The 27,525-nt window shown below is 43.3% G+C and overlaps 1 protein-coding gene across 1 annotated transcript in view; it reads right to left on the bottom strand.

Moving 5' to 3' along the window:
• The window catches only part of OBSCN (obscurin, cytoskeletal calmodulin and titin-interacting RhoGEF), a 182,697-nt gene that overhangs the window by 136,878 nt on the left and 18,294 nt on the right, over positions 1-27,525 (bottom strand). Inside the window, 18 exon segments of the mRNA XM_054273678.1 lie at positions 156-260; positions 972-1,133; positions 2,441-2,594; positions 3,575-3,687; positions 3,964-4,230; positions 5,580-5,843; positions 6,128-6,397; positions 7,056-7,322; positions 8,039-8,314; positions 9,778-10,053; positions 10,925-11,200; positions 12,315-12,590; positions 13,698-13,973; positions 18,156-18,431; positions 19,062-19,337; positions 20,210-20,485; positions 23,014-23,286; positions 26,873-27,148. Coding sequence (XP_054129653.1) covers positions 156-260; positions 972-1,133; positions 2,441-2,594; positions 3,575-3,687; positions 3,964-4,230; positions 5,580-5,843; positions 6,128-6,397; positions 7,056-7,322; positions 8,039-8,314; positions 9,778-10,053; positions 10,925-11,200; positions 12,315-12,590; positions 13,698-13,973; positions 18,156-18,431; positions 19,062-19,337; positions 20,210-20,485; positions 23,014-23,286; positions 26,873-27,148 — 4,359 coding nt within the window.

Raw genomic sequence — 27,525 nt, 5'->3', positions numbered from 1 at the left:
CCCAGCTGATATTTACCAGGCAGCAAAGTAGGCAGGTTTTCTTTCTCTGAACACTGTAGGACTTTTTTTAACCTTCACACGTGCAAAGTGAGGGAAGTGAATTGGTTTGTAATGTGAGATAGCAGAAGCAGTGCTGGCACGAACAGCACAATTACCTTTTACAGTCAGGTGAGCACGAGATTCTGCTTTTTCTGCTACGAATTTGATCTCAGCTGCATCCTCGACCTGGACACGTGCATACGTCAGGGAATAGGTTTTTCCTGGGAACAGACACACAAACACAGCTCAGATATCCCAGAGCAAAACCCCATTATCTAGTCTCCCATGCCAGTCCCTCCTCTATCCCACCCCCATTCTGTGGTGGTTCCAGCTGTGGGTTTCTCTGGGTCTGGATTGAAGGCACTTGAGACAGTAGTTCATGTTCACACTCAGGTGTTTATTATTTCTTATCAGGAAAACAGTCTCACTGCTGTGAGCTTGGCAGTAAGGCACAAAATGGCCAACAATCTCTTGTTCCAAGGGCTTTTAAGACTAAACTATCCAATTTAGAACTGACACCTGGATTATTTTCCTTTTTAACCCAATAACTGATCCCACAGATCTGCAATGGGGACTTTTCTGCCCAATTACAAAATGCCACCCAAACCCATGGAGAAGGAGGAAGAAGCAGCATGAAGAAGAAACCCAGGATGACACCCTGTGCCCTCCATCTTGCTGCCATCCACAACACACTAAAAACCCCAAAACCACAATTTCTCACCAAGTGACACACCTACACTGCTCTCTATAATCTATTGCACACTTTTGTGGATTCTGGTCTATCTTGTAGTCTGGGAAACTTTCTCCATGAATGAGGGTCAGAGTCAGTGCTGCCCTGGGGGTCAGGGCACCCCAGAGCAGACACAGAAATATTCCCAGTGCCCTGGGTTTCCACACCATTCCAGACCAAAATCCCCTTTTTTTCCTCCTACCATCCTGCCGCATTTTGATGTTGTCGGAAGTCTTCAGCTTGTTGTCATTTTTGTACCACTGGGTTTCCACCTCGTCGTGTGAGATCTCACAGATGAAAGATGCACTCTCATATTCGTTCACTTCCACATCTTCCAGTGGTTTTACGATCTTGACATCTCGGGCTGTGAAGTCATAAAGACAAATATTTATTTGGGAGTTTCTCCATAAGTGAGAATGGTGTGGTTACTTTCTGTATAACTACATGGAAAAAAAGGGGATTGTATTTATTGTATTCTAGACCAGCCTTTCTTCCTGTTCTGGGTAGTTTCTCTCTTCAATACAGTGAATACTTTTTATGGCTGAAGCTTACTGTAAGAGGATTTTACATATGCTGGAACTTCATGCAGGTATATGAGAAATACTCATATTAATGAAAGCAAATTCGCCAAGAAAAACTAAACACAAGTCTACAATCTTAGGTCATTATAAACTGCCTCATTCATTCTTCAGCTGCAATCTGTTTTAGATAGGAGACACCTTTTTCCAGAGTCTCCTGAACTGAGTATAATCCTCTTTAACTCTGCACCTTGGCACTCCTTTTGTCAGGACTGATCTATTTATCTGTGCAACTGCAGCCCTTTCTCTTAAGAAAGGGCCTTAATACACCTTGGATCACCTCAGGAGCAGAGCTGAAATCCAAACAAAACCCATTCCAACCCAAAACCAGGGAGAAAAGGGGGAATCCATGGGGCAGATTTTCATGAAGATACTGCAGAACCCAAGTGTCCACATGAGGACAGCATCTAGTAAGCAATGAGAAAGATGCTCTGTCTTTCACTAAGAAAGAGCTGATCTGTTTTTACCATGCCCCTTTAGAAAATAGCATCTGCCAGGGCACAGGAGAGCTGTCTGTTGAGTAACTTGCCTTTATCTCAGAGCTTATCTCAGGTGCTTCAGAGCCTGGTGACAAAACACCAAACACAGACACCTGGTGCTTCATCAGTTGCTCAGTGCAAAACTCAGGTGGAAAAACTGCCCCGAGCAGAAAGGAGAGGTTCAGGCAGAAATAAGTACCCTTTCCTTAGCATTTACAACCTAAAGATGAGGGCACTTCTTGAGCTTATCCAGTCCCTGTTCAGGAAAATTCCCCCCATGACAATGGTGCCACCAAACCACATCAGCACCAGCCACTGAATCCCTGCTTTGGGCCAGGCTGCCCGGTATTTCCTAATGTGCCAATCCAGAAACACCATTCAGATTCCAGAGAATAGAAATCACTTATGAGAAATGGAAAACTGAGTTAGCACCTCTTCCAAAAATACAGCAAGGATAGAGCAAGCACGGGACAGGTTTGCCAGCGTTTTCTCACCGAGAAGAGAAACTTAACCAAAACAAGCAATTGTGAAAAATAAACACTCCACTAAGAATTTCTTGCAGTGTAGCCAAAAATGCTGCAGTAAATGTATGTTCCTACTTCAGGCAAACATACCATGAACCTTTAGAGTAGCTGATGTCTTGTCTTCAGCTGCTTGACATGTATAGGTTCCCTGGTCTTCATATTCACACTTGTGAATAATGAGGCTTCTCTTATTTCCTTGGGAGACAATCCCAATGTTTTTACTTTGTCGGATCTCCTTCCCATCCTAGAAAGGGAAAAGGTCAAAGTAGATCACCCTCAATTCCTGTAGATCTGCAGTGAGCAAAACAGACATTCAGATCTGTGCTTATTTCATCCTTCTCATTGGACTGAATGGAAAACTGTGTTTAAAGGAACGTGTTGAATATTCATCAAAGGGCAAAGATTTCAGGAAGTTGGAATAGCTGAGGAACACACAGAAATTTTGGATCATCTCCAACATCTTTTTTGAAGGCTTAAAACACCATGCAGGGTTGGCAGTGAGTCCCTTCAGACACAAATGGTTTTCAACTAAAAGAGGGTGAAATTTAGGCTGGAAAAAAGGAAGAAACTTTTCACCATGAGGGTGGCCAAACACCAGCACAGGTAGCCCAGAGAGGTGGTGGATGCCCCATCCCTGGAAACATTCAGGAGCAGGTTGAAAAGGGCTCTGAGCAACCTGATCTGCCTGCAGATGTCCCTGTTCATGGCAGGAGGTTGGAAATGAGATGACCTCTCCAGCCCAAATTCCACCTTGAAGAACTGCTGCTACCCCAAATCAAGGAAAGCACCACCTGAGCCCCAAGGGAGGCTGATGAAATGCCAGAGCTGATCCTCAAAATGACTGTAGGGAAAAGGAACTGTATTCCCTTCCCTGCCAAAGGAAATTGAGGCTTCCCTTTATATCCCATTCCCCAAAAGGCTGTAAATCCTGGGTGAATACTGCTTGGTGTGAAGTCAAGCACAGCACTGCAAATCTGTAACAGCAGTGCTCACATTCTGTGCAAGAATAAAAAAGTTTAACTTTCAATCCAGTTTATAAATACAGTAAATAAAAACCTGAGAGCGATTAATTGGGAGAGTAAATGAAGATAAGGACAAGAGAGCAATGCTAAGAGCTTTACTGCAAAGGCTCAGGCTCTTATTCCCTGGAAATAGAACTAAAGGCTCCCATTCCCTTCCAGAGAAGTCAGAAATTAAAATATCACAATCCATTAAGTGCTGTACCTTGAACCACTTCACATTGGCATTGGGTTTGGACAGCTCACACTCAAATGTGGCCTTGAGCTTCTGAGTTACACTGACATCTGCCAAAGGCTTGCTGATCCTCACAGGCAATTCTGGGAAAGAAAGACAAATGGGGAATGGGGTCACACAAGCACCGATGGATAGGTTGTCATGATAAATAAAATTTGTATTGGTTTGGGCACTTTATCATTGTTTTGTGGACAGCGATGCCACAATGACCCTGTTGGCATCAGAAGGAGACATTACTGGGCTTTACATCCCTTGCAGTGACCAGGAAAATTTGCTGCCCTCTTTAGTTTACTCTCCAGGTCAGGAGAAGACAATGGCATCCACCCCAAGCAGGGCTGGAGCCTCCTGTGCCCCTGTACCTTTCACAGTGAGCCTCCCTGATGAGCTGATGCCCTCTGCTTTGAAGGAGATGACTCCTGCATCTTCCAAAGCCACTGAGGACAGAGTCAGCGAGTGTTTCTTGCCCAGGACACCGAAGCTGACGTTGGGTGAAGGTTTCAGACGAACACCATCCTTCTGCCAGGTGCTCTCCACGTCCTCGTGGGACACCTCCACCTCGAAGGTGACAGTCCCCTTCTCAGCCACCTCCAGGGGCTGGAGGCCTCTCACCAGCTTGATCTGCCTCACTGGAAAACAACAAGGAAAAGTTGGAGATCTCACACCTGTGAAATAGCCTGAGGACTTCCAAAATGGATTATTTCCTCATTGCTCACGTACCTGCCAATTAGTTGGTATTTGCCAATTAAACAACCACTTTTACAGGAAATAAAACCTGTCCATGACCACAAAGCTAACATGTCTGCTATTTTTTAAATGGGTACCTTCATGAGAAAAACAGGTCAAACAAATATGACAGAAAACACCACTGGCCCCTTTTCTATTGAGGTCTATCAGAATTTAGTAAAAGAAAGACAAATAATTACATGGCAGTACTGTGCAGTCCTTCAATTAAGATAAAATAAGGATGGGCAGAAAAAGTTATAGCAAAAGGAAAAAAAAAAAAAAAACCATGACTGGTGCAAAAAGTGCTGACACCTCACAGGTTGGTGGCCAAAGCTTGGGTGGACATTACCCATTCCTGTGAAAAGACATCCCTGCCCTGTCATCCAGTAAAATGGATTTAGTGTTTAAACTTGTATCACCACTAAAAGTAATTAAGTTGCCAATTAAAAAAAAAAAACCAAAAACACAATGAAGCCTCCAAGACCTCTCCAGACAACCTATTCAGTCCTCTGACCATTAAAAAGCCTTTTTAGAATATAACCTAGATCTTTATCACTGCACCTGAAGTCCATTATTTTCTGGCATCATGGAGATTGTTCCCTTCCACTTTGTAAGACATGAAGCACCCAAAAGACTGTTTTAAAGTCTTTCCTCACCTATTATTTAGAACCAGCCCAGCACTAGTTGGTGGCATGGACTTTATGGACAAAATTAGACAGAGTCTTTGAGTATTTAAACCCTGTTTTCAAATACCCTGTGACAATTATTACAAAAAATAAAAAAAAAAAAGTAGGAAAGGGACAGAAGCACAGGGCTATGGATGAGGCACAATTCATTTACTGAAGAGTGAAACACCCTCAGAGAGAAGATCTGGTTTTGTATTTTTTTAGACCTTGACTGAATATAAAGAGACATTCTGAATGAGGTGGTTTGCAGAGAAAAATCAGGGCAATGGATGGCTGGGGAGGGATTTTTGGTAAAAAAATCATACCAAGGACAAACACAGAGCATATCAGGGAGTGAGAAACAGAGGAAAGAGAAGAATCTTTCCAGCAGCTTAAAGGTCAAAGCTGGTGGGATGAGATGGAGGAAACAGGAACCTGTCAGACATTCTCTGCTCATGGCTTAGCTTTCACCTCCTCTTGGTCATTTGACTGGCTTGGTCCCTGTGTCCCCATGATAATGCAGGGACCAGAACCCACCTCCAGACCCTGCCTGGGGTATTTATAGAGCTGAGGGTCACTGAACTCACTTTCCACATTGATCTTGGCCTGGGTGGTGTCATCAGGGCTCTCGCAGCAGTAGAAGCCCCGGTCTGCGAAGGAGATGTCCTTGACCACCAAGGTGTGCTTGGTTCCCTCAGCTTTGATCTCTACCTTGTCACTGGGCTTCAGCACAATGCTGTTCCTCATCCACTTCACCTCTGCAGGCTTGGTCAGCTCTACCTCCAAGGTCACTGTCTCCCTCTCTTCAACTGTTTTGGGCTCCAGCTTCTTCTTGAAGGAGATTGAGGCCTCTGCAGGAGAGGAAATAATAGTGGGAATGTGGAAGATCCAGAAAACAGGGTTTGAAAGAATTTTGAACCAGTGGCTCATGAACTCCAAACCCAAAGCATTCTGGGCACTCCTATTTAATAATGCATAAGCAGAAATTCTCTGCTGCTAACATAATTAATTAGAGGGAAAGCCACATAAAACAACATCATAACAGAATGGCTTGGGTTGGAAAGGACCTGAAAGACCATCCAATTCCAAGCCCCTGACATTTCCAGCCTGTCAAAGGGGCACTGCCACCTCTTACCTCTGACTCTGAGGTTGGCTGTGCTCTCCACGCCCTCAGCATTGGCAGTGATTTCAGCTGCATCCTCCAGAGTCAGGTCAGTGATGGTGAGGCTGTGGTTGGTGTCCTTCTGAGAGATCACGTATTTCTTGCTGGCTTCAATCTTGGCGCCATTCCTGAGCCAGGTGACCACAGCATCACTAGGGGAGACGGTGCACTTGAACACGGCCTCTTTTCCCTCCTCAGACACCACACTGTTGAGACTTGTGACAAATTTCACCACTCTGGGAGCTGATGGATAGAGGTAAAATATTCAGGAGCATGTCCTTGAGTACCTCCAAACAGCCAAAAGCTTCCATGGCTTTCTTAGAAGCAGCAATTTGAGTACAGCATAATACTGTACTGAAAAACAGGAAACTCATTAAATACAGTAATAAATACTCAGTAAACATAGTAAGTGATCATAAAAGTGGATCATCATATTTCCCATATCTGACTTTCTTGGAAGCAGCAATTTGAACACAGCATAATACTATACTCAAATAAATACAGGAAACTCAGTAAATGCAGTAATAAATACCCAGTAAATACAGCAATAAATAGTCAGTTAATACAGTAAGTGATCACAAAAGTGGATCATCATATTTCCCATGTCTGAGTAAATTTTTTGTGCAAAGAGAAGCAAAAAAAGAGGGGAAATAAAATCCCATCTTTTATTTGGGAAAATGAATTCCAGCCTCAAATGCAATATGAAGAGACCCGAGCCAGGTCTCACAATCATTATGTTCTTCACAAATAGAGGCTCCACTGACTCTGAGAGAGGAATTCTATATTTTGTTCTCAACACAGGAGTCACCCCAGACATATGGAAAAACTCAGCTTTGCAGGGTTCTAAACACTGAGGACAAAACCCAGGGCCCCCTGCACACTATCACCATTAGAGACATACGTTTGGGGACGATGGTGATGCTGCTCTTGTCATCCCTGGACTCGCAGGAATATTCTCCCTCGTCCTCAGCCCGGATCCCCGTTATGGTCAGGATCCGTTTGGTTCCCTCCTCACGGATCTGGAAACGCTTGCTGGCCTTGATCTCCACGCCATTCCTGCTCCACGTCACCTTCCCCTTGGCGTGGCTCAGCTCACAGCTCAGGGACACGCTGCCACCGAGCTCGGCTTTCCCGGCCTCCAGCTTCTTGGCAAACTTCACCGGGATTTCTGAGGTCCGGGAGAAGGGGAAAAGCGTGAGGGAGGGAAAGAGAAGAAATATGTTGCAAGAAATTGGTTCTGCCCAATTGTGGGAATAAATAAATAAATAAATAAAATGGCCCTAAGCATTTGGGGCTCAGGGGAGACAAAATCTAATCAGAAATGTGGAAATTCAGGCAGATTCCTTTGACGTGGTGTTTTCAGATCCCTGTCATTTTTATAGGAGGACACAGAAACAGGAGGGGAGCAAGCACCAGAAGCACTCATCATAGGCTTCCAAACTGGCCAGCAAAAGACAAAAACTGAAATTCTTTATAGTTTTTTTTAATTTTTAAGAATTTTTTGGGTTTTTTATGATTTCTACAATTTTTATTGTTTAAAAAATGTTAATGACTTCAAGATTTTTTTATGATTTTTACATTTTTAATGACCTTTAAAACTTTTATTGCTTTTAAAATTTTAATGCTTTTTAAAAATTGTTTACGAGTTTTAAAAATTGTTTACGAGTTTTAAATTTTTTTATGTTTTTCAAAAGTTTTTCAGAAAGTTTTTCAGAAAGTTTTTCTGGAAGCTGGAGAACTTTGCCAGCCCACAATGGGGCATCCAGAGAAGGTACAACAAGCCTTGAGGTTGGAACAGCTTCCAGAAGAGTTTGGATTCCACCTCCGCCCCACCATGAGGGAAGTGCAGCTGCTGGGCTGGGCCGTGACCTGGGCACTGCTCACCTTTCACCTGGACCCTGAATTCCTGCTTGTCATCCTTTGTCTGGCAGGTGTAGAGGGCAGAGTCTGTGCTCTCAGCTGCGTTCACTGTCAGCGTCCTGGAGGCCCCCTCACTTTTGATCACACATTTCTTGCTCGCCTTGATTTCTGTGCCGTCCTTGAACCACCTCACTGCAGCGGTTTCAGGCGTCACTGAGGTTGTCAGGGTGATGCTTTCGTGTTCTTGAACAATGAGAGGCTCTTTCTGGACAACTTTCTTTTCAAATTTAGCCTCTGGTTCTAGAAAAGATAACAAGCCAGGAAAATTAACAACTTAATGCTCAAATCCTTGAGCAGTTTTTAAAAAAAGGCAATTTAAAAAAAAGGCATAAAACAAAGGAGTTTTATACTGCTCTCTCTTCACACCACCAGCTCATCCATAACCTGTAATAATCCAGGGAATGTGGCTGGTATGATCTTTTCCTGAGCAAGAAGAAAGAAAATGGTCTCTCAGGAAACCCAGAGCTTTTGTTTAGAAAACAAGCAGAGGAAAGGAAATGCAAATATTTATAGTTTATCTGCTGCCCATAAAAGGTTTGTTTCTTAGAAGTAAAATTACTTATATAATTCTTTCCCTTCTCCTTTTTAGGATCTTAGATAAAATTAAGAAGAGACATTAATGGGCTGAATTTCTGGCCTGTTTTCTATTTGCTCCATTGGCAGGAGGGCTGGAACTCAACATTTAAGGTTCCTGCCAACCCAAACCATTCCGTGATTCCAGTCTCTTCTTCTTGGCCTCCTTTCTATCTTGTATATTAGTTTTTCTGGGTCTGGATTGAAGGCACTTGATACAGTATTTCATGTTTGGACTCAGGTGTTTATTTTTTCTTATCAATAAAACAGTCTCACTACTGTGAGTTCTGCAGCTTTTCACTAGCAAGGCACAAAATGGCCAACAATCTCTTGTTATAAGGTTTTCTAAGACTAAACTCTCCAATTAAGAAAGGATACCTAGATTATTTTGCCTTTTAACCCAATAACTGATCCCACAGAGCCTGCAGTGCAGACTTTTCTGCCCAATTACAATACATCATCAAACCCATGAAGAAGGAGGAAGAAGAAGGTGAAGAAGAACAACTTGCCACCACCCTAAAACCTCCATCTTGCTTCATATTTATTTCTATATTCTAAAATCCCAAACTCTAAGTTTTCCACCCTGTGATATTACACACTTCTAACCAACTACATACCCATAATCTCAGTAGTATTAATCAATTTTGGAAGCTTCTCCACAGCCTTAGGTCAAATGCAGTGTTCTCTTGTGGGTCTGTGCCTTTAAGCACAGAAAGTTTAAAATTCTCAGCGTCCAGGATTCCAACACCTGTACAACCTTTTGCCACAAATCCAGGCATTTTTGGGGCACACACAAGCAGCAGAGCAGGTTTTCTGAGTCACTTTTCTCCACAGCTCCATTGCTACTCTGCAAACTGCCCATGTCTACTTCCAACTCCCCATCACTGAAAGAGGTTGGATGATGTGGTGTGTAAAAGAGACGGGCAAAAAGCTAGGTAGCATTTCCATACCCCCCAAAAAGTACAAATTTCCCACCTCTACACTGCTAGATTAAGAATTAATGGGTCATGTAGCTCACTGGTGTTTCTCCAGGTGAGGCAGTGGCTGTGCCAAGGCTGCTGTGACAGGAATACCCAGTTTTCCTCTAAGCCACAGGGACTGGTTCTTCCCACCACAAAGTGAGCACTCACCAGTTGCTTCCAGTTTGAAGGTCATTTTCTGGCCTGCAGCCTCACATATGTATTCCCCAGCATCCTTCTTCTCCAGCTGCCCCACCACCAGGCGCCGGGATTTGCCCAAGGTCTCTATTTTGAATTTCCGAGAGGACACGAGCAGTTTTCCATCCTTGTACCACTTCACTTCAGTTGTGTCCTGGGCTACCTCGCACATGAGGGTGGCACTTTCTGTCAGGACAGCCTTCACCTCCTTCTGGACCTTTTCCTGGTTTATAAATGCAGGTTTGGGCTCTGAGCACAGAAAAGGAAGAAAATAATTGTTGACAGGTTAAAATTAGATTAATCGTACAGATTTCTGTGGAGAGGTTTGGAAAATATTTAGGTTGCCACTTGGCACAACCAATTGCCATCACTGAGCAGTGTCTACCCTTCTGTGGGATGAAGTTGCCACTTGGAAAATTGGGAAATAAGAGCCTAGGAACAGAAAGGACCAAGAGAAGCCTTGACATCAACTCTACAGTTGCAAGTCACTAGGTAAAAATATATTTCAGTCAAACTTTCCCAAAGAACATCTGTCCTGCATATCACTGCAAACTCCAGAATTCCCTTTCCCTAAGAACTCAGACACAATAAAGTAATTTCTTGGAGTATTTCACAGCAAAGGAGCATTTAGCACCTGGCAGGAATAGTAAGACACCTCAAAAAACTGAGATCTCAATAACACAATACCCCCCCCCCCCAAAAAAAAAGTGCTCTTTACAATCTGCTGCTGATACTGCAAAGGACAAAACACAACCCAGACTCTAAATCTTCTAAAATGGGATTGCAAGACTAACAAGGAAGGGATTCTGCAATGGGTCTTTGCTTTCAAGAAGTTCAGTGTACAACTTTGGGATCGCAAGAATGGAAGGGATCTGAGTATTAATTATTTCTGTTATATTTATAACTACTATTAAACCTGCTAAGTATGAAACAGAGCTTGTACCATGCTAAATCCAAATATTCCCATTTCCACAAATCCAGGCAACCAAGCACAGAACATCAAGTGGAGCCTGCAGGCTGCAACAAACCCCAACTATTGCAACTGAGTCATGGCAGAGTAGTTATTTCAATCATTGCTGTATTGGCCTCTACTGAATTCTGACAAAGAATCTTCTCCTACCTGTGACATCGATCCTGAAGGTGAGTTTTTGGCCAGCAGCCTCACAGGTGTACTCCCCTGCATCTTTCTTCTCCACCTGACCCACCACCAGGCGACGCGATTTGCCCTCCGACTCCACCTTGAACTTCTTGCTGGAGCTGATCAGTTTCCCGTCCTTGTACCACTTCACCTCTGTTTTCTCCTGGGCCACCTCGCAGCTCAGCGTGGCATTTTCTGACAGTGCAGCCTTCACCTCTTTCTGCACCTTCTCCTTGTTTGCAAACACAGCTTCTGGCTCTGGAAAGAGAGAGAAATCCAGACTTTCTCCAAAATATGATTTTGCTCAAACCCGCTATTGTGGCTTACAGGTAACACTGGAAAAAACCCCTCTGACATGACAGTCAACATCTAAGTCTATCAGAGGAACATACAAAGGACCTTGTGGTGTTTTTTTGCCTTTTTTGGGTTTTTTGACAGCAGTAATCTCTCTATGGTTCATAAGAACGTTGACTGGCAGGACCCAGTCAAGGTAGGACATGTTTTGGTTGTAGTTAATTGCAAACTATCAAATTATCAGAGGAAGGAGCTGTTCTGTGTTGCATTATAATCCAATAAAATTTATTTCTTTGATTTTTAGCAGCTGCTTCTTCTTAGATCATTTTGTGAAGTGAGAAAGGTGCTAGACCAGCAATGACATGTCCAGGACCCTGTTATTTGTTCTGAGTGCAATCTTGGGAAAAGCTCAGCTCTTCCAAATGACGAAATCCCCTTGTTCCAAATGGCAAAATCCCCCTGTCCTCCAGAGACACATCAGTCACACCACTTGCAATTGGATTGGGAAGCTGTGAGGGAGCTGGGAAGCTGAATCTATTTCACCTCTTCACAGTCCCAGTAAGGAAACACAACTGGGATGAGTCTCCATGACACCTTCTTTCCTTACTTGCCATTTTCTTGACACTTTAATGACCTTAATATATATCAAGCCCTACTTCCACAACTCCCTTCAGACTGAAATGAGCACTTCCAAGGGAAAGAAAAGGAGTGTGGACATTGGGCAGGCTCTCCACCATCACCCTGCACTGAGAATGAGCTGTGGTGCAGATTTGTTCTTGTTGCACCATGACAGAAGGAAGGAGATGCACAATCAGTACCTTCTTTATTACAGACTTTTTCCTCCATGGTGTGTATTTTCCAAAATTTTCCAGGGATTCAGCTCCCTGTTTTAAGGATTTAAAATATTTTACAATGTACAAAGAATACATGAAGAAAACTCATATTTGTACCCATCCTAGGCCATGCCAACGATGTAATCCAAAAATTTGAAGCATAACACGAAGAAGACATACAAAATAATGTTAATTTTTCTGAAGTTTCTAGAAATAACACCGATGGCCAAAGAACCTTCTCCTACCTGGGACATCAATCCTGAAGGTGAGTTTTTGGCCAGCAGCCTCACAGGTGTACTCCCCTGCATCTTTCTTCTCCACCTGACCCACCACCAGGCAACGCGATTTGCCCTCCGACTCCACCTTGAACTTCTTGCTGGAGCTGATCAGTTTCCCGTCCTTGTACCACTTCACCTCTGTTTTCTCCTGGGCCACCTCGCAGCTCAGCGTGGCATTTTCTGACAGTGCAGCCTTCACCTCTTTCTGCACCTTCTCCTTGTGGACAAAAGCATCTTCTGCCTCTGCAATCGAGGGTACAAGGGCAAATTTTGAAAATTCACAGATCCCTTCCCAAATGCACACATCACCTTTTCAATTCTGGTGCTGAAATTAATTTTCCATTCACATTCCTTGCTGCCATCACCAACTGAATTTTTAACATTTGAATTACATCACGTGCCAGTGAAGGAGTCATTCTCTGATAGCCCAAGACACAGCCTCAAAATTGCTTTAATTTCCACCACTACCTTTCTTCAAAATCTGAAGAAAGTAACATATCCAAAAATCCAGCAGCACTAAGGTGGATGAGGTCTCTCAGAATAAGGTTTGCTGTAAGAGGACAAGCATTAAATTGCCCAACCAACCCAAGATTTGTAATTTACTTTGCCAACAAAACAAAGATAGTGTTGGGAAAAACAAACTTTGTGAACCTATTCTGTGTCTGTATCTTTATTTCCCAACTGTTCTCAAGATGTGAAATTTTTTTTTTCTAATGAATGAAAATTAGCCAGCCCCAATTGTATTTGCACCATGTCATGGCCAAAAATAAATCTAATGTATGAACTCTTCAATTTGCTTTAAATTCATTGGGATCCAACTGAAGGATGTCAAGATTAAAAGCTGTCTTGAATATCAAGGTGAAAAGAGCTTTTCTTCATTTTTTTTTCCCTCATCTCCTGCTTCTGAGAAGAGTTTTGGCATTTCCATCCAGTTGACAGAGGCCATATTATAAAGGTTTCCTCTATAATAAACTATATTTCAGAAAGGAGCTTTCACAAGAGAACACCTGTGCTCAGATTTGCTGCACCCTTTGATTACTCCAGTAATTTTGGCATTCCCAGTTTGCTATCAGTGCATCTCTCCAAGATTTCCAGGGATTTTCCCCAGAGATCTTCACCATGACCTGAGTTTGGGGCTACAGAAATGCACTGCATGCTCAGTTTCTAAAAAACAAAGACAGATCTAACAGCATGAACACAATTTCATGAGTAAACCACCAGTTAAGTGATGGACTGTTGAGACGGAGCTTGACAAGCCATATAACCTTCCCCTCCTTCAATTTTTCAGGATGAAAACCAGGAATTTTGATTTTTCAGGGTGTAAAACAGGGATGCAGCACATTCTCTCACCTTTGACATCAACCCTGAAGGTGAGTTTTTGGCCAGCAGCCTCACAGGTGTACTCCCCTGCATCTTTCTTCTCCACCTGACCCACCACCAGGCGACGCGATTTGCCCTCCGACTCCACCTTGAACTTCTTGCTGGAGCTGATCAGTTTCCCATCCTTGTACCACTTCACCTCTGTTTTCTCCTGGGCCACCTCGCAGCTCAGCGTGGCATTTTCTGACAGTGCAGCCTTCACCTCTTTCTGCACCTTCTCCTTGTGGATAAAGGCATCTTCTGCCTCTGAAATAGGGAAAATACATAAGATGTAAATATCTTTTGTCTAGAAGTTCCTACTTGTATGAGGTAGAGCTGCTCTGTAGGATCTTGGACTCGGCAGAGCTGGTTTCACCACTGGGCATGATGATCCTAAAGGTCTTTTCCAACAGAAATAATTCAATATTAAGCTCTTGTAAGTTACCCCGCTTTGCAGTTCTATTTATCATATAAATAAAGCAATGTACCCTCAAAATATAGTCCATGTAATTATCATCCCTCTCTGACTTGTCCTCATGAGCAGCTCAACCACCCCATTTCCAAATTTCTTACAATTAATATAAAGATGAAATTCTCTCTTGTGTCTTGATGATATTTCTACTCCCCACATTTGCAATGAGCCAAATACAGCACAATGGTGATTTGCCACCTCCACTATCACATTATTCAGAGCATTTTACCAGGTATTTTAGACTGGGTGTTGCAGAAAAAATACCTTGTAATCCAAGCCCAAAGACAGGACAAAGACACAGTTATCAATATGGAAAAGCACTTGATGAACATTACACAAAAAAACTAGTATATAAAATTTGAAGTATGCCACCATGATATTTTATGAAAAATCCCTTCACCAGGATTTCCTCTCCTGGGACGCTGGGAAGCTTCAGCTTCTCTCTGTTCTGCTGCTTTGGAATGTGATTTGGAGAATTGTTTATCCCAGCATGTGATTTGTTTTTAATTAATGACCAATCCCAGTCCAGCTGTGTCAGACTCTCTGGTCAGCCACAGGTTTTTATTATTCATTCTTGTTTAGCCTTCTGATGTCTCCTTTCTCTTTCTTCAGTATAGGTTTAGTAGATCATAAATATCATATCACATATATCATATATATAATATATATAAAATATATATATATATCATATAATATATATCATATTGTATCATACATGTAATGTAATGTAATGTAATGTAATATAATAAAAAATAAATCAGCCTTCTGAGAACATGGAGTCAAATTCTCATCTCTCACCTCATCCTGGGACCCTCACAGCACCACAGAAGTGTATTTTTATTTCCTAAAAATTCTGTGATTTTCCAGCAAACTGGCTTTCTGACAGGAGGGTGCAGCCATGGGGAAGTTGGGCCCTGCTCCCCGAGAACAAGAGCCAGGATGAGAGGGAATGGCTCAAGCTGGGCTAAGGGAGGGTCAGGTTGGACATCAACAGGAATTTCTTCATGGAACGAGTGGCCAGGTGCCCAGGGAGGTTTGGAGTTCCCATCCCTGGAGGTGTCCAAGGAACACCTGGACATGGCACTCAGCGCTCTGGGTTGGGGACAAGGCTGGGCACAGCTGGGATGGGAGGGCTTTTCCAGCCTCAGTGATTCTGTGACCTGGGAGGCTCTCGGGGATGCTGAGCCACTTCCATCCCCTGTGCTACCTCCTTCCCCTCCCCAGTCACCCCTGCAGCCTCCTGGGGCCATCCTTGGCTCCTCCTGGATGATTTTCTCCTGTCTCCATCACGTCTGTGCTCCGAGCAGCAGCAGCCGCCTGGGAGGGTGAGGAGCAGGGTGAGCTCAGGTCGAGTTCCACATGTGCTCCTGGGCCACATCTCAGCCCTGCTACGAATACTGCACAGTCCACAGAAAGAGAGGAGTCCTGCAGGGAGCATCACAGAGCAGGAATCCAGCTCAGGGGCTCTGAATTTGAGCTCCTCTGTTTATATTGGCTGTAGAAAGGGTGTGAGGAGATGCTGTTATCATTTAGAAGGCACAGGGTCTGTGCTGGGGGATGCAAACCTCCTCAAAGGGACATGTCAGCAGCATTTTGACACCTGAAAGGGCTCGAGCACACACACCAAGCTTTGCATTCAAAACTGATTGCAAAAATATCAATATTTAAACTCCCATCTACAACTCTGAGTGTGAATATGCAGAGTGTATTCAAAACAGGTTATAAAACAAGTCGGTGTCAATGAGAGCTGTATTTAAAATGCCAGGTTAGCAGAGCAGGAATATTCCAGGCTGATCTCACTTGTCCTTTACATTCTTGACCTTTCATATAAACCATTTTTACACGGATAGGAAGTATGACTAAAACTTTTAATCAGCTTCCAAAGTGATTTACACCAGTTAATAATTTCTTTTAGAAAGTTATTTTAAATTTTAAATTTAAACAACTATTCAGTGAAGATGACATTTCCAACTTTAAGTGGAACTGGGCAGTGGAAATGATGAAAAATATTTTCAGGACATGAAACCTTCATTGAATTAAAATATGGATTCCACTGCCTACCCTGCATCTTGAAATACTGATATTTCAGAATCAGCTCTTTTTCTACATGTCCAACTCAGTCCCAAGGTGTGCAGCAGCTGATTTTTTTTAATATTAACCCAAAAACTACAGTGGCATCCCAAAACTCAACACTGAGCATCTAACCTTCAACCTGTCCTTAAACAGGGAAAGTTTTGTGCTTGCAGTGGAGCCCTGGAGTACAGCAACCCTGAAAATCTTTCCAAGTGCAACGGCACCAGGATAAATTAAGACCCAGAAATCCGCTGCACTCTGGGATAAACCAGTAAGAGGAGGATTTCTGCAGCAGGAGAGCCAACCGCTCTGAGTACGCATAATCCCTCCTGACTTTCACACTGGATCACTTTCCAGCCAGGGCTGGACGGGCACGTCGTGCTACAGCTGTCCCCATGAGCAATACAGCAATGGTAGCTAAGGCAGGCTGGTGGCACAGGGCAAAGGGTCACATTACCCTGTGCCACCATGGAAAGAGGGCTGGAAACCTTTCTGGGGCAAACAGCCCCCTCAGAGAGAGAGGTTCGTGTGTAAAACACTCAATTTCTGTTCTCTGGCTACACCTCTGTAGTAATATGTGAACCAGTGTCAGCAGTGAACAATGAATTTAGTTTATAACAATTTTGCCTGGAGAAGCTTTTGCTGTCCCATTCCTGGAAGGGTTCCAGGCCAGGTTGGAGCACCCTGGGATGATGGAAGGTGCCCCTGCCCATGGCAGGGGGTTGGAATGAGATGATCTTTAAGCTCCTTTCCAACCCAAATTATTCTGTGTTTTTATGATGGTCTATCAATGCCCATATTGATTTTTTTCTGGAAAACACCTCTCAAATCTATCCTTAATTATCCTTCCTTCCTTATCTAAACTCCACTGAAACTGGCAACTCCCTCAGCCAAAGAATGAGCTACACAAAGAATAAAAAAGAGCCAAAATGCCCCAGCTCACAGCCTGGGTACCCCACACAGAATGGAGTCAATAGATTCCCAACACAGTTGTTCCTCTACACTACTGATAAAATGCCAAATCTCTGTTTGGTGTTAAAAGAAAACAGAGGTGAAAATCGCTTCCCTGTTCTGATCACGTCTGCATATGAGACAAGAATTTTAATATTAAAAAAGAGAGATTTGGCTGTAAAGATGGTGGAGTGCTATAAATATTAAAACAAACCACCAAACCCTTTCTTAACATCAAATTCAGAAATGATCACTCAGAATGTAGCTGATATACACAGCTGCCTGGAACCTGAGATAAATTCACCAAATATCTTGTAAAATATACTGAGACCAAAGAAATCACAGAATCATTTAGGCTGGAAAAAACTTGGAAGGTCGCTGGGTCCAACTGTTCCCCCAGCACTGTCAGGTCCCCCAAGTGCCACATCCACACAGCTTTTAAACATTTCCAGGGACGGGGACTCCATCACTTGCCTGGGAAGCCTGCTCCAATGCCTGACAACCCTTTTGGTTAAAAATTTTTTTTCTAATATCAAACTTAAACCTCTTGTGGAACTTGAGACCATTCACTCTTGTCCTACCACTTGCAAAAAAAAGAGGAAGGAAAACAGTGATTTCCCTGGAAGAATGCCTGTAACAGGAGGAGGAGAACCAGTACTGGTGATCAAACTGAAGAGATTTTGGAACACAGTGGTTGTTATTGAGAAATGTATTTGAATATATTGAGAAATCGTGTTCAGTTCCTCAGCTGAAGGAGACATAGGGAGGTGAGGAGCTGACATCAGGATATGAAGAGGTCAGCTCCAGATCTGCTCAGTCCTACACAACCTCACTGAAACAGCAGCTCAGACAGTACTCAAACCGCTTTTCTAATATTGCGTCAGAGAAAATGGGGGAAAACACCCAGATACAAAGAAAAGCCAAAGAAATGCAACCCAAAATCTGTCTCCCACCTGTGACACTGATCCTGAAGGTGAGTTTTTGGCCAGCAGCCTCACAGGTGTACTCCCCTGCATCTTTCTTCTCCACCTGACCCACCACCAGGCGACGCGATTTGCCCTCCGACTCCACCTTGAACTTCTTGCTGGAGGTGATCAGTTTCCCGTCCTTGTACCACTTCACCTCTGTTTTCTCCTGGGCCACCTCGCAGCTCAGCGTGGCATTTTCTGACAGTGCAGCCTTCACCTCTTTCTTCACTTTGTCCTTGTTGATAAATGCATCCTCTGCTTCTGTGGAGTGGGAGAAGTCATTTTAAAATCACACACAAGCTGATACTGTCCAAAGTGATCAAACCCAAATTAAAAGCCTGACAACTTCCACATCTCTGTTATTTTTAATGCGCAGACAGGATATGGGCTTTTGTCATGCCTGAGGACAACACATCACCCATTTCTTAGAAAAATGATCCCGTGCCTCAGGATTTCAGCTTCCTCCCATCTCCACAAGAAAACCATTGCTTTGTTCTATAATGTAATGGATAAATAAACACCAAATCTCATTTGCCACTGGAACCCCTATGGAAGCCTTGTTCATTCTAGGAGCCCTGTTTTCCTACTTCTTCCAGACTTATTTTTCCTACATATCCGGGAAACAACCTTATCTTTATCATTATAAAGGCATGGAATGGAAACTTGTCTATCTTTCTATTATTGGGAAACCAGAAAACACCAAGGGCACTGAGAGGGATCATCCCATGAATGAAGATGTCCAGCTGTCAGCATCAATGTAGCAATGGATGGGTGGTTGATCTCCATCCCTACTCAAAGAAGTTTCAGGCTGAACATAAACTGGAACCCAAAGTGTGGTACATTTTTCGGTATTAAGGGACCTTTCTGTGATGAGAATGAACAATGTCCCACCTGTGACATCGATCCTGAAGGTGAGTTTTTGGCCAGCAGCCTCACAGGTGTACTCCCCTGCATCTTTCTTCTCCACCTGACCCACCACCAGGCGACGCGATTTGCCCTCCGACTCCACCTTGAACTTCTTGCTGGAGCTGATCAGTTTCCCGTCCTTGTACCACTTCACCTCTGTTTTCTCCTGGGCCACCTCGCAGCTCAGCGTGGCATTTTCTGACAGTGCAGCCTTCACCTCTTTCTGCACCTTCTCCTTGTTTGTAAACACAGCCTCTGTCTCTGAAATAAGGAAACCCCAACAGTCACACAGAGCTTTTTGCAGTCACTGTCTCTGGTGTTAAATCAAGTTTCTCCTACTTCACTGTACTTGCCTCAACAGGTAATAGCATGAGGGGCCATTAGTGCAAGAAAGGACCTTCATTTCTGTCTTGAAAAGAGGTGAACAGTAATGGGAATTTGATAGGAATTTTGGGGTAATGTGAAAAACTCTCAGTTTTAGGACATATTTAAATGTAGGACTTGAAGGACCACCTTCCATTGCCTGAACTGTCCTCCCTCTTCTCTTTTTCTCTCCCTATGTCTCTCCAAGATTCCAGTGAATCAGAAGGGAACAGCACCTGTATCCTCATGTCCATGAACCATTCTTTCCTTTGCCTATTTGAGATAATTCTATTGTTTTCCATTTAATCATGGAATGGTTTGTTGGAAGTGACCTTAAAGATGATCACAATCCAACCCACCTGCCATGGGCAGGTTCCACTAGACTACATTGCTCCAAGCCCCATCCAATGTTTAAGGCATGGGATCTAATCAAACACCTTCCCCTTTATCCATCCCTCTCTGCTATGACCTCACACTATTTTTCCATGGGAGTTTTTCTGCAGATGCACCAGCTAATTGTGAAAGGAGAATGAATCTCTATCCTTTCCTATGATTTTTTTTTTTTGTGGTCACAACCAGTCATGGGTGCAGATCCATGTGTATAAAATATTGTTATGAAAATTGCCAAAAAAAAAAAAAACTGAATACGATGGTTGAGATCTGCATTGAGATCTTTCACCCCAGTGAGATTGTGAGATGATCACCTGGATGAAAGACACCACTCAAAATGGAATTCTCCTTTACCTTTGGAATCCCTGGCACTTTCTCACCTCTGACTTTGACTTGGAATGTTGTTCTGTCATCCTTTGTCTCACAGGTGTAGCTGCCTTGGTCTTGCTGTGTCACCTTCTTGACGATGAGCTTGCGTTGTGTCCCCTGGCAGACGATTGTTGTCCTCTGGTCCTGCTTCACCTCAGTCTGATCCTTCCTCCACACCACGGCCCCACCAGCAGCTGACACCTCACACACCAGCTCCAGGCTCTCAGAAGGACTGACTGACACCTCTGGAGTCGTTTTGGGCTTGTTGACAAAAGTAACAGCTTCATCTGGAGTGGAAAAACGAAAAGGGTTTGTGCCTTGGTGCAGGTTTGTCTGCACAAAGTTAGTGGTTATTGATCTTTATTCCATTATCACACACTCTTGATGCCTCTCTGACAGATGGTGCAAACCCCTCTGATCTTCAGATAATTGCTCTCAATTACAGGGAAATCCCCTTCATCTGCCCTACATCCTCCTGGATCTTCCAAATCAAACTGAGATGCCCTCAAGTTGCTCACACTTCATTTACCACTCCTTGATACCAAAGTCAAGCAAGATCTGGGGGATTTGTGTTGATGTCTGAGGGCAGAAACAGCTTTGAAAATACCCTGAAAGTCTCAGAAAATCTAGTTAGAGGTGATGAGGAGCCTTTTTAAAATGTTTCTGAGCCCATTCCTGCAGCTCCTTGTTCATAATACCAATCCTACAGGACTAATTCTTCTCCAGGCCAGGGCACATATGGGAAAATCTCATTGATAAAATATTCTCCAACTTAGGAAAAAGCTCTGAGCAACCCGGTCTAGTGGAAGACATCCCTGCCCATGGCAGGGGGTTGGAAGGAGATGGTTTTTGAGGCCCTTTCAAACCTAAACCATTCCATATTTCTATGAATAGAGGCGTCCATAATCTCATACAATTTGGTTGAAACTGATCTTCCCAGCAGAGAACTCAAAACTGCTCACACAGCTCAGTGGAGGTTCCTGCAGGGATAGCTCAGCCCAAACCCTGCTGGCAGCACAGAAATGGGCTGTGGGTATTTGTCATGTAGGCAGCAACAACACAACGTTTTTATCAATTGCAAATTGATATCAATTGCAGTTTTACCTCTTTGCAAAGGTAAAAATAAAAGATTGCCTGTCTGAGTGTGCAATGCAGTTTCTCAGCACTGTGGAAAATGTTTATGGTGACACATGGAACAAGGAGGAAGCTGCTCTGGCTAAGGTGTTGTCACCAAGTTGTAACTCAATCCTTGCTCACCAAAAATTTGTGGGGATAGAACATAGCATAACAACTTCAAACTGCCAGAGAGTAAGGTTAGATAGGATATTAAGAATAAATTCTTCCTTGTGAAGGTGGGGAGGCCCTGGCACAGGGTGCCCATAGCAGCTGGGGCTGCCCCTGGATCCCTGGCAGTGCCCAAGGCCAGGCTGGATGGGGCTTGGAGCAACCTGGGACACTGGGAGGTGTCCCTGCCATGGCAGGGATGGGACTGGATGAGCTTTGAGCTCCCAACTCAAACCTTTCTGTGATTCTGAGATTTGGCAGACACCAGTTTTCTTTGCCTCAGCCATGTGACAGGAGTTACAGGTGAGATTCATCCAACCTGCCCATGGCCAGCAAGATGTTTATACCAAGCTGAGGCAATCTCCTGTACGTGATGCTCAGACAAAAGCACAACCAGAACACTTCTAAAACCCATCCTAGCTCTAATCAGACAGCATAAATCAGATTGCACAAAGTGCCTTTTGAGGGGTCAGTTTGGGCAGAGCCTGGTTTCAGACCAGTTTTTCAATTAGTAAAGTCAGGGACTGGGAATTACACTCCAGGAGAAATTGCATGACATTGGATTCTCAGAAGAGAACTGCAGGCGAGATGCAGTTCTCACCTCACATCACTCCCTCCAGCTCACTAAATCTTGCAGCAATCCCTCCAGACAAGTGCTGTCCTAAATTAATCAGCCTAGCTGAGTCTTCAGTTAGCTCACGGACAGCATCACAGCAAACTGGATATTCTGTTATAGGCCACAAGCACTCAGTTGTGACTTCTCTTGAATTGCATTGTACTGCAGACATGCCAGGAGAAGCTTTCAGGAGAGTTTCAATCTTAAATTTCGGACCAGGTTAAAAATTAGGCTCCAGGCACAAGGCAGAAAACCCCATTTAGGAGAAAAGTTCCACACAAGCATGCAACTGGAATCAGTTGAATTTCACAGATATTGAATTTCACTGCTGAGTTCTTGTGTCATTCTATACTCTGGCTCCATCCTGGGCGGGAATGCAGTGGTGACAAGCATTTCTCTTCTGGGTTTGGCCTGACAGCCACGTGCTCTGTGTGATGGGCACGTGACACAGACTGATGGAATCACTCACAGCATGTCAGGGAGGGATCCCTGAGATCACAGTGTCCTTTGGGAACACCAGGAGATGTTTAACTCCCAAAAATCAGGAATTAAACTTGTCAAAGGAGTCACAGCAAGGCTTTGAACCCTTGACTGAGGTGGTCCTAAGATGATGCACAGGCTGAGCTGAAAGAATTGAGGCCAGATGTGGCTGCCAGCTGTTCAGCCACCATCGTGTTTGGGTTGTGCTCCAGCTCTGGAAAAAGCTTGAGCTGACTCAAATAAATCACAGCATTGTTATATTATTTGCCCATACTCTGCGTTTGCACCGTGATCACAACAAGGATCAGAACCTCTCCAAGTGTTGTGCAACCTTGGCCCATAAATCTGTCAATTTGTAAGGCAGGACAAATCTAAAGAACCAAATCCTGCATTTCCCACACAGACTCTGATCCCACACTTGCAGTACAGTCTTACCTGAGACTTTTAAATCAAAAGTCAGGGTGTCATCCCCGATTTTGCAGGTGTAAGTTCCTTCATCTTCCTTTGTCACGGCCAAAGCCACAAGCTTGTGCAGCTTTCCTTTGTCTTCCACGGTGAATTTCTTGCTGGCTGTGATCTCCTTCCCATCTTTGTACCACCTCACCATGATGTTGGCCTCAGAGGTCTCAGACACAAGCTCAGCCCGTTTCCCAGCAACGGCCTTGACAACCCCTCCAGTTTTCTCTTTGTTCACAAAGTTTGCAAGTGCTGAAACAAAACAGGGGCAAAGCCCTGGTAAAAAATTCTGTGCACAGCAGTAAAAATGTGCATTGACATCTACATTTGGTATTCATGTATCAGAAGACAAAAATCTATTTATTTAATTATGGATCTAATCACTAGATTCCAAAGCAGAAGCAGACAAATTTCCAACTATAATCCTGATTATCCCATGTCCAAAAAACAGAGCACATAGAGGGCACAAGAGGCTGAGCCAGGGAGAAGAAGCCCCAGGAAAGCTATTATATTATTTAAATGCATTGTTACTATATTATTAGTATTATTAAAATAATATTTTAAAGGGAGGTGAGAAAAGAAATAAACTAGAGGTAAAGCCAGGAAGGTTATTCAATCATTATATTGTAACCATCTACCAAGTAAATTCACTCTAGAAGAGGTTAAAGTATAACCTAGATAAATTAAATTACATAAAATTAATAACCTATATGGATATCTCATAGGACTAAAATGAATATAAATTTATTCCTGGAAATTAACTGGAGCATAGAAAATAAACATTAAATCTGGCATTTTATTAATGTGGGATGAAATAATTGAGTCACCAATTGCCTCAAAGCAAAAAATTCAAAACCCACCAATATCGGGATGGGATGGGATGGGATGGGATGGGATGGGATGGGATGGGAAGGGAATTGCTGAGACATTCTTTCCCCAGCACTACTGAAACTCAGTCCACAGTTTCAAGGTTGTGGGAGGAAGAAGAGGGAGATGAGCTCATTCATTCACCTTTCCCTTCCCCAGAAAACCAGAGTGCAAAACACAACCAGAGCAGCCTGAAGGAGCCGTCTCAGATGTCCCTTGTCACCATGGGAGGGCATGTGTCAGAGGGTGCCTGGCAGAGGAGCTCAGGGCTCTGCAGGGGCTGCAGTGACAAATGGCAAATGCATTTCTGGCTGGTTTGGGCAGGAGGCCCAGGCAGTGACACACTGGCCATGGCTTGGCACAGTGGCCCCTCAGCAGCCACGTGAGGCCCACGTGCCACACACAGCTGACCTGCTCCTCAGATGATTCCCTGTGGCTGATAAAAGGTGGTGGTGATGGAAGGTAAAAATGTTGATACAGAATTTGAGGGGTTCATCCCACAAGGATGAGAGGTACCAAAGGTGATTCACCAGGAATCAAGCTGTAAACACCAGGAATCACGGCTTGTCAATGTAGACTGACATCATCATCATCATCATCATCATTATTATTATTATGTTTAATATATTTCATGTCGGTTTATTATGTCATTATTATATTATTACATTTTTATGTTGGTTTACTATGTTCTTTTTATTATGTTTTTATGTTGGTTTATTATGTCATTATTATGTCTTTTTATTATGTTTTATGTTGGTTTATTATGTCATTATTATGTTATTTTATTATGCTTTATGTTGTTTTATTATGCCATTATTATATTATTTTTTATGTTGGTTTATTGTGTCATTATTATGTTATCTTTATTCTGTTTTTATGTTGGTTTATTATGTCACTATCATTATGTTATTTTAAATAATAACATTGATCACTCATTTGATAGGCACCCCACCGTGAAAACCACATGGAAACATCCATCAAGTAATTCAAGGAAATGTGGGCCGAACTGTCAGCATGAAAAATTATGCTAAAGAGGCAGAGCAAGAGAGGAGGGAAAGAAAAATCAAAATCAAGAGCAGGTGCCAGTTGTACACAGAAATTCCTCTCCATAGAGATTTAGTCACATTTTGAATTTTTTTTTCAGCTCTCTAAAATTTGCTCTTTGAAATGACTGAATAAGTTGTGAAATGAGGAAAAAAACCCACTAAATTCTCAGGCTTTGTTGTTTTTACAGGGACTAAGGAGGGTGAGGTGCCAGCAGAAGATGATGATGAAACACCTCAGACTTTCTCCATGCAGGAATTGTGATCATGCCTGGGAGGAAGGTGAGGGTGAGCTGTGGGACAAAGCATGGAACTCAAATGGTTCTACAGACTGAACTTGCCAGTTCAAAGAAAAATAGGTTCTGAAATCCCTCCTGAATAGTTTAATTTAACAATTAATTAAACAACTGTTTAATTGGTAAATTAAACATTTAACAATTGTTTAATACAACTGTTAAATTGCATTAAACAATACAAAGTTTAAAATTATTATATAACTGCAGTCAGGGGTTTTGTTTGCCTTTGCCCAGGGGAAAGGAATTGAAGTTTCTTCTCAAAGAACTGTATCACCACTTGAGGCCTGATGAGTTTAACACCTCAACAGACTGGGGGTAGCACAGGAGATATAAAAAAGAAAACAACCATCAATGAACATCAACTCCAGACAGCACCCCTGGCATGGTCAGAGACACCTGGTCTCAGAAAAGATCAATAAGAGAACACAGAATGAGAACCTAATTAGCATTGAAGGCAAAGGGATCAATAACCAATAGGAAACCAAACACTAAGAACTGCAGAATTTTGGACCAATGAACATTGCACCAATTAATTTCTCTGGGTTTTGACTGTGTAAGTAAGTGAAAAATCAAGTAAACATCATGTATGATGGCATGATTTCCTCTGCACAACCCAGGCAATGTGTGGATGAAATTATTTCTGTTGCACATCCTGCCCAGAAATAAAGTGATGCCTTGATTCTCTAACTAAAAAATGTTGTTGGAGAGTTTTTGTTTTTCCCTCACTTTTGGTGACAGTCTGACAACAGGCTGGACTGGATTTGGGTAAGAATTTGTGCTCTAAACCTCAGCAGACATCTGATGATCCATATGAGGAATATTCTGGGGATAGACTGGGGGTTTTGGGTAACACCTGATCCCCTGCAAGGCAGAGACAGCTTTGCTCTAGTTCATAAAATCTTGCAGAGATGGGAAGGTTTGCAAGAAGGAGGCCTAACGCTGTTGGTTTCAGGGTAAAGGTAGAGACTGCCATGAAAGGAAGAACAGTTAAAAAAACAGATCAGCTGTAAAACAGTGCTGGTTCAAGAAATATCAAAATAAAGTGCCACCTTGCTGTTTTTCTAGACATCTGAACACCTTGTAAACAGGAAGGGGTTAAGCCATCCAGTGTGCCCCAGAAAGGTCTTTTCTCTTGTCCACCAAAGAATTGACAGAAAATAACAAAAAAAAAATCCTCAAGCTAATAGTAATAATAATCATCATCATCATCATTATAAAACAAAACAAAAATGCACAAAAAAACAAAAACAAAAAACAAATCCCACAATGCCAAGATGATCTTGTACAACCAGACCTGAAGTCTCTGTACAACCAGAACTGCAGGACTTTGTGTTGTGTCCTGCCCCTGGGGCTGGATTTCTTCATCTCAAGAGCACTTTTCCCTACCCACCACCCACCCTCACCAAATTACGCCAAATTCCCTGGAATATCAAGATGGAGTGAAAGCACAGCTCTAGCACCTGGCCAGTTGCTGTATTTGCTCCCCAGTTCTGCTGTGGGACACATTATCAAGGCTGGATGTTGATGGACAATCACCAAACTCCCTCTGGAGTCTCCCTTTGTGTCCTTGATGGCTCCACAGGTTTAGGGCAGGAACACCATCAGTGCAGAGCAGCCCAGGCAGCCACTCACCTTTCACTGAGAGCTGATAAACCATTTTATCCCCCTCACAGACACACTCGTAGACTCCAGCGTCCTCCTCAGCAGTGCTGCGGATTTTCAGGATGTGCCTCTTCCCCACGGTTTGGAACTCGTATTTGTCACTGGCCTTGAGCTCCTTCCCATCTTTCATCCACTTCACAGTGGCCTCTGTGTCTGAAAGCTCAGCCTGGAGTTTGGCTTCCTCCCTCAGCCGAGCTGAGACTTTTTCTATGTCTTTGGTCTTGTTGGTGAATCTCACTGCAGCTCCTGCCAGGACAAGAGGCTTGGTTATTTTGAGTTATACCATGATAACTTATCCCTGATACAGGCCTGCTGTAGACTGTGAGGTCTCTGAAGGTGTTAGATCCTATTGTTGCCCTCACACTCTGTTGGAAAACTGATTGCTGAGAATTTCAGATTTCTGTGCTGCCAGGCACTGACCCCCAAGAGAACACTGCACTGACCTGAGGCCGTGGAGAAGCTTCCAAAATGGAATGACAGAACTGGGATTGTGGGTGTGGAGTTTGGATAGAAGTGTGTGATATCACAGGGTAGGAAACTCAGAGTTTAAGGGTTTAGAATGCAGTAATAATTATAAAGCAAGATGGAGGTTTTGGAGTGGAGGCTGGTCCTCCTTCTTCACC

The sequence above is a fragment of the Melozone crissalis genome, unplaced genomic scaffold (genome assembly GCF_028551555.1).
Source record: "Melozone crissalis strain CALT ecotype California unplaced genomic scaffold, PUWL_Pcris_2 ptg000016l_1, whole genome shotgun sequence".
Taxonomy (NCBI): domain Eukaryota; kingdom Metazoa; phylum Chordata; class Aves; order Passeriformes; family Passerellidae; genus Melozone; species Melozone crissalis.
The sequence above is the reverse complement of the archived record's forward strand: the minus strand, read 5'-3'. Positions and strand labels throughout refer to the sequence as shown.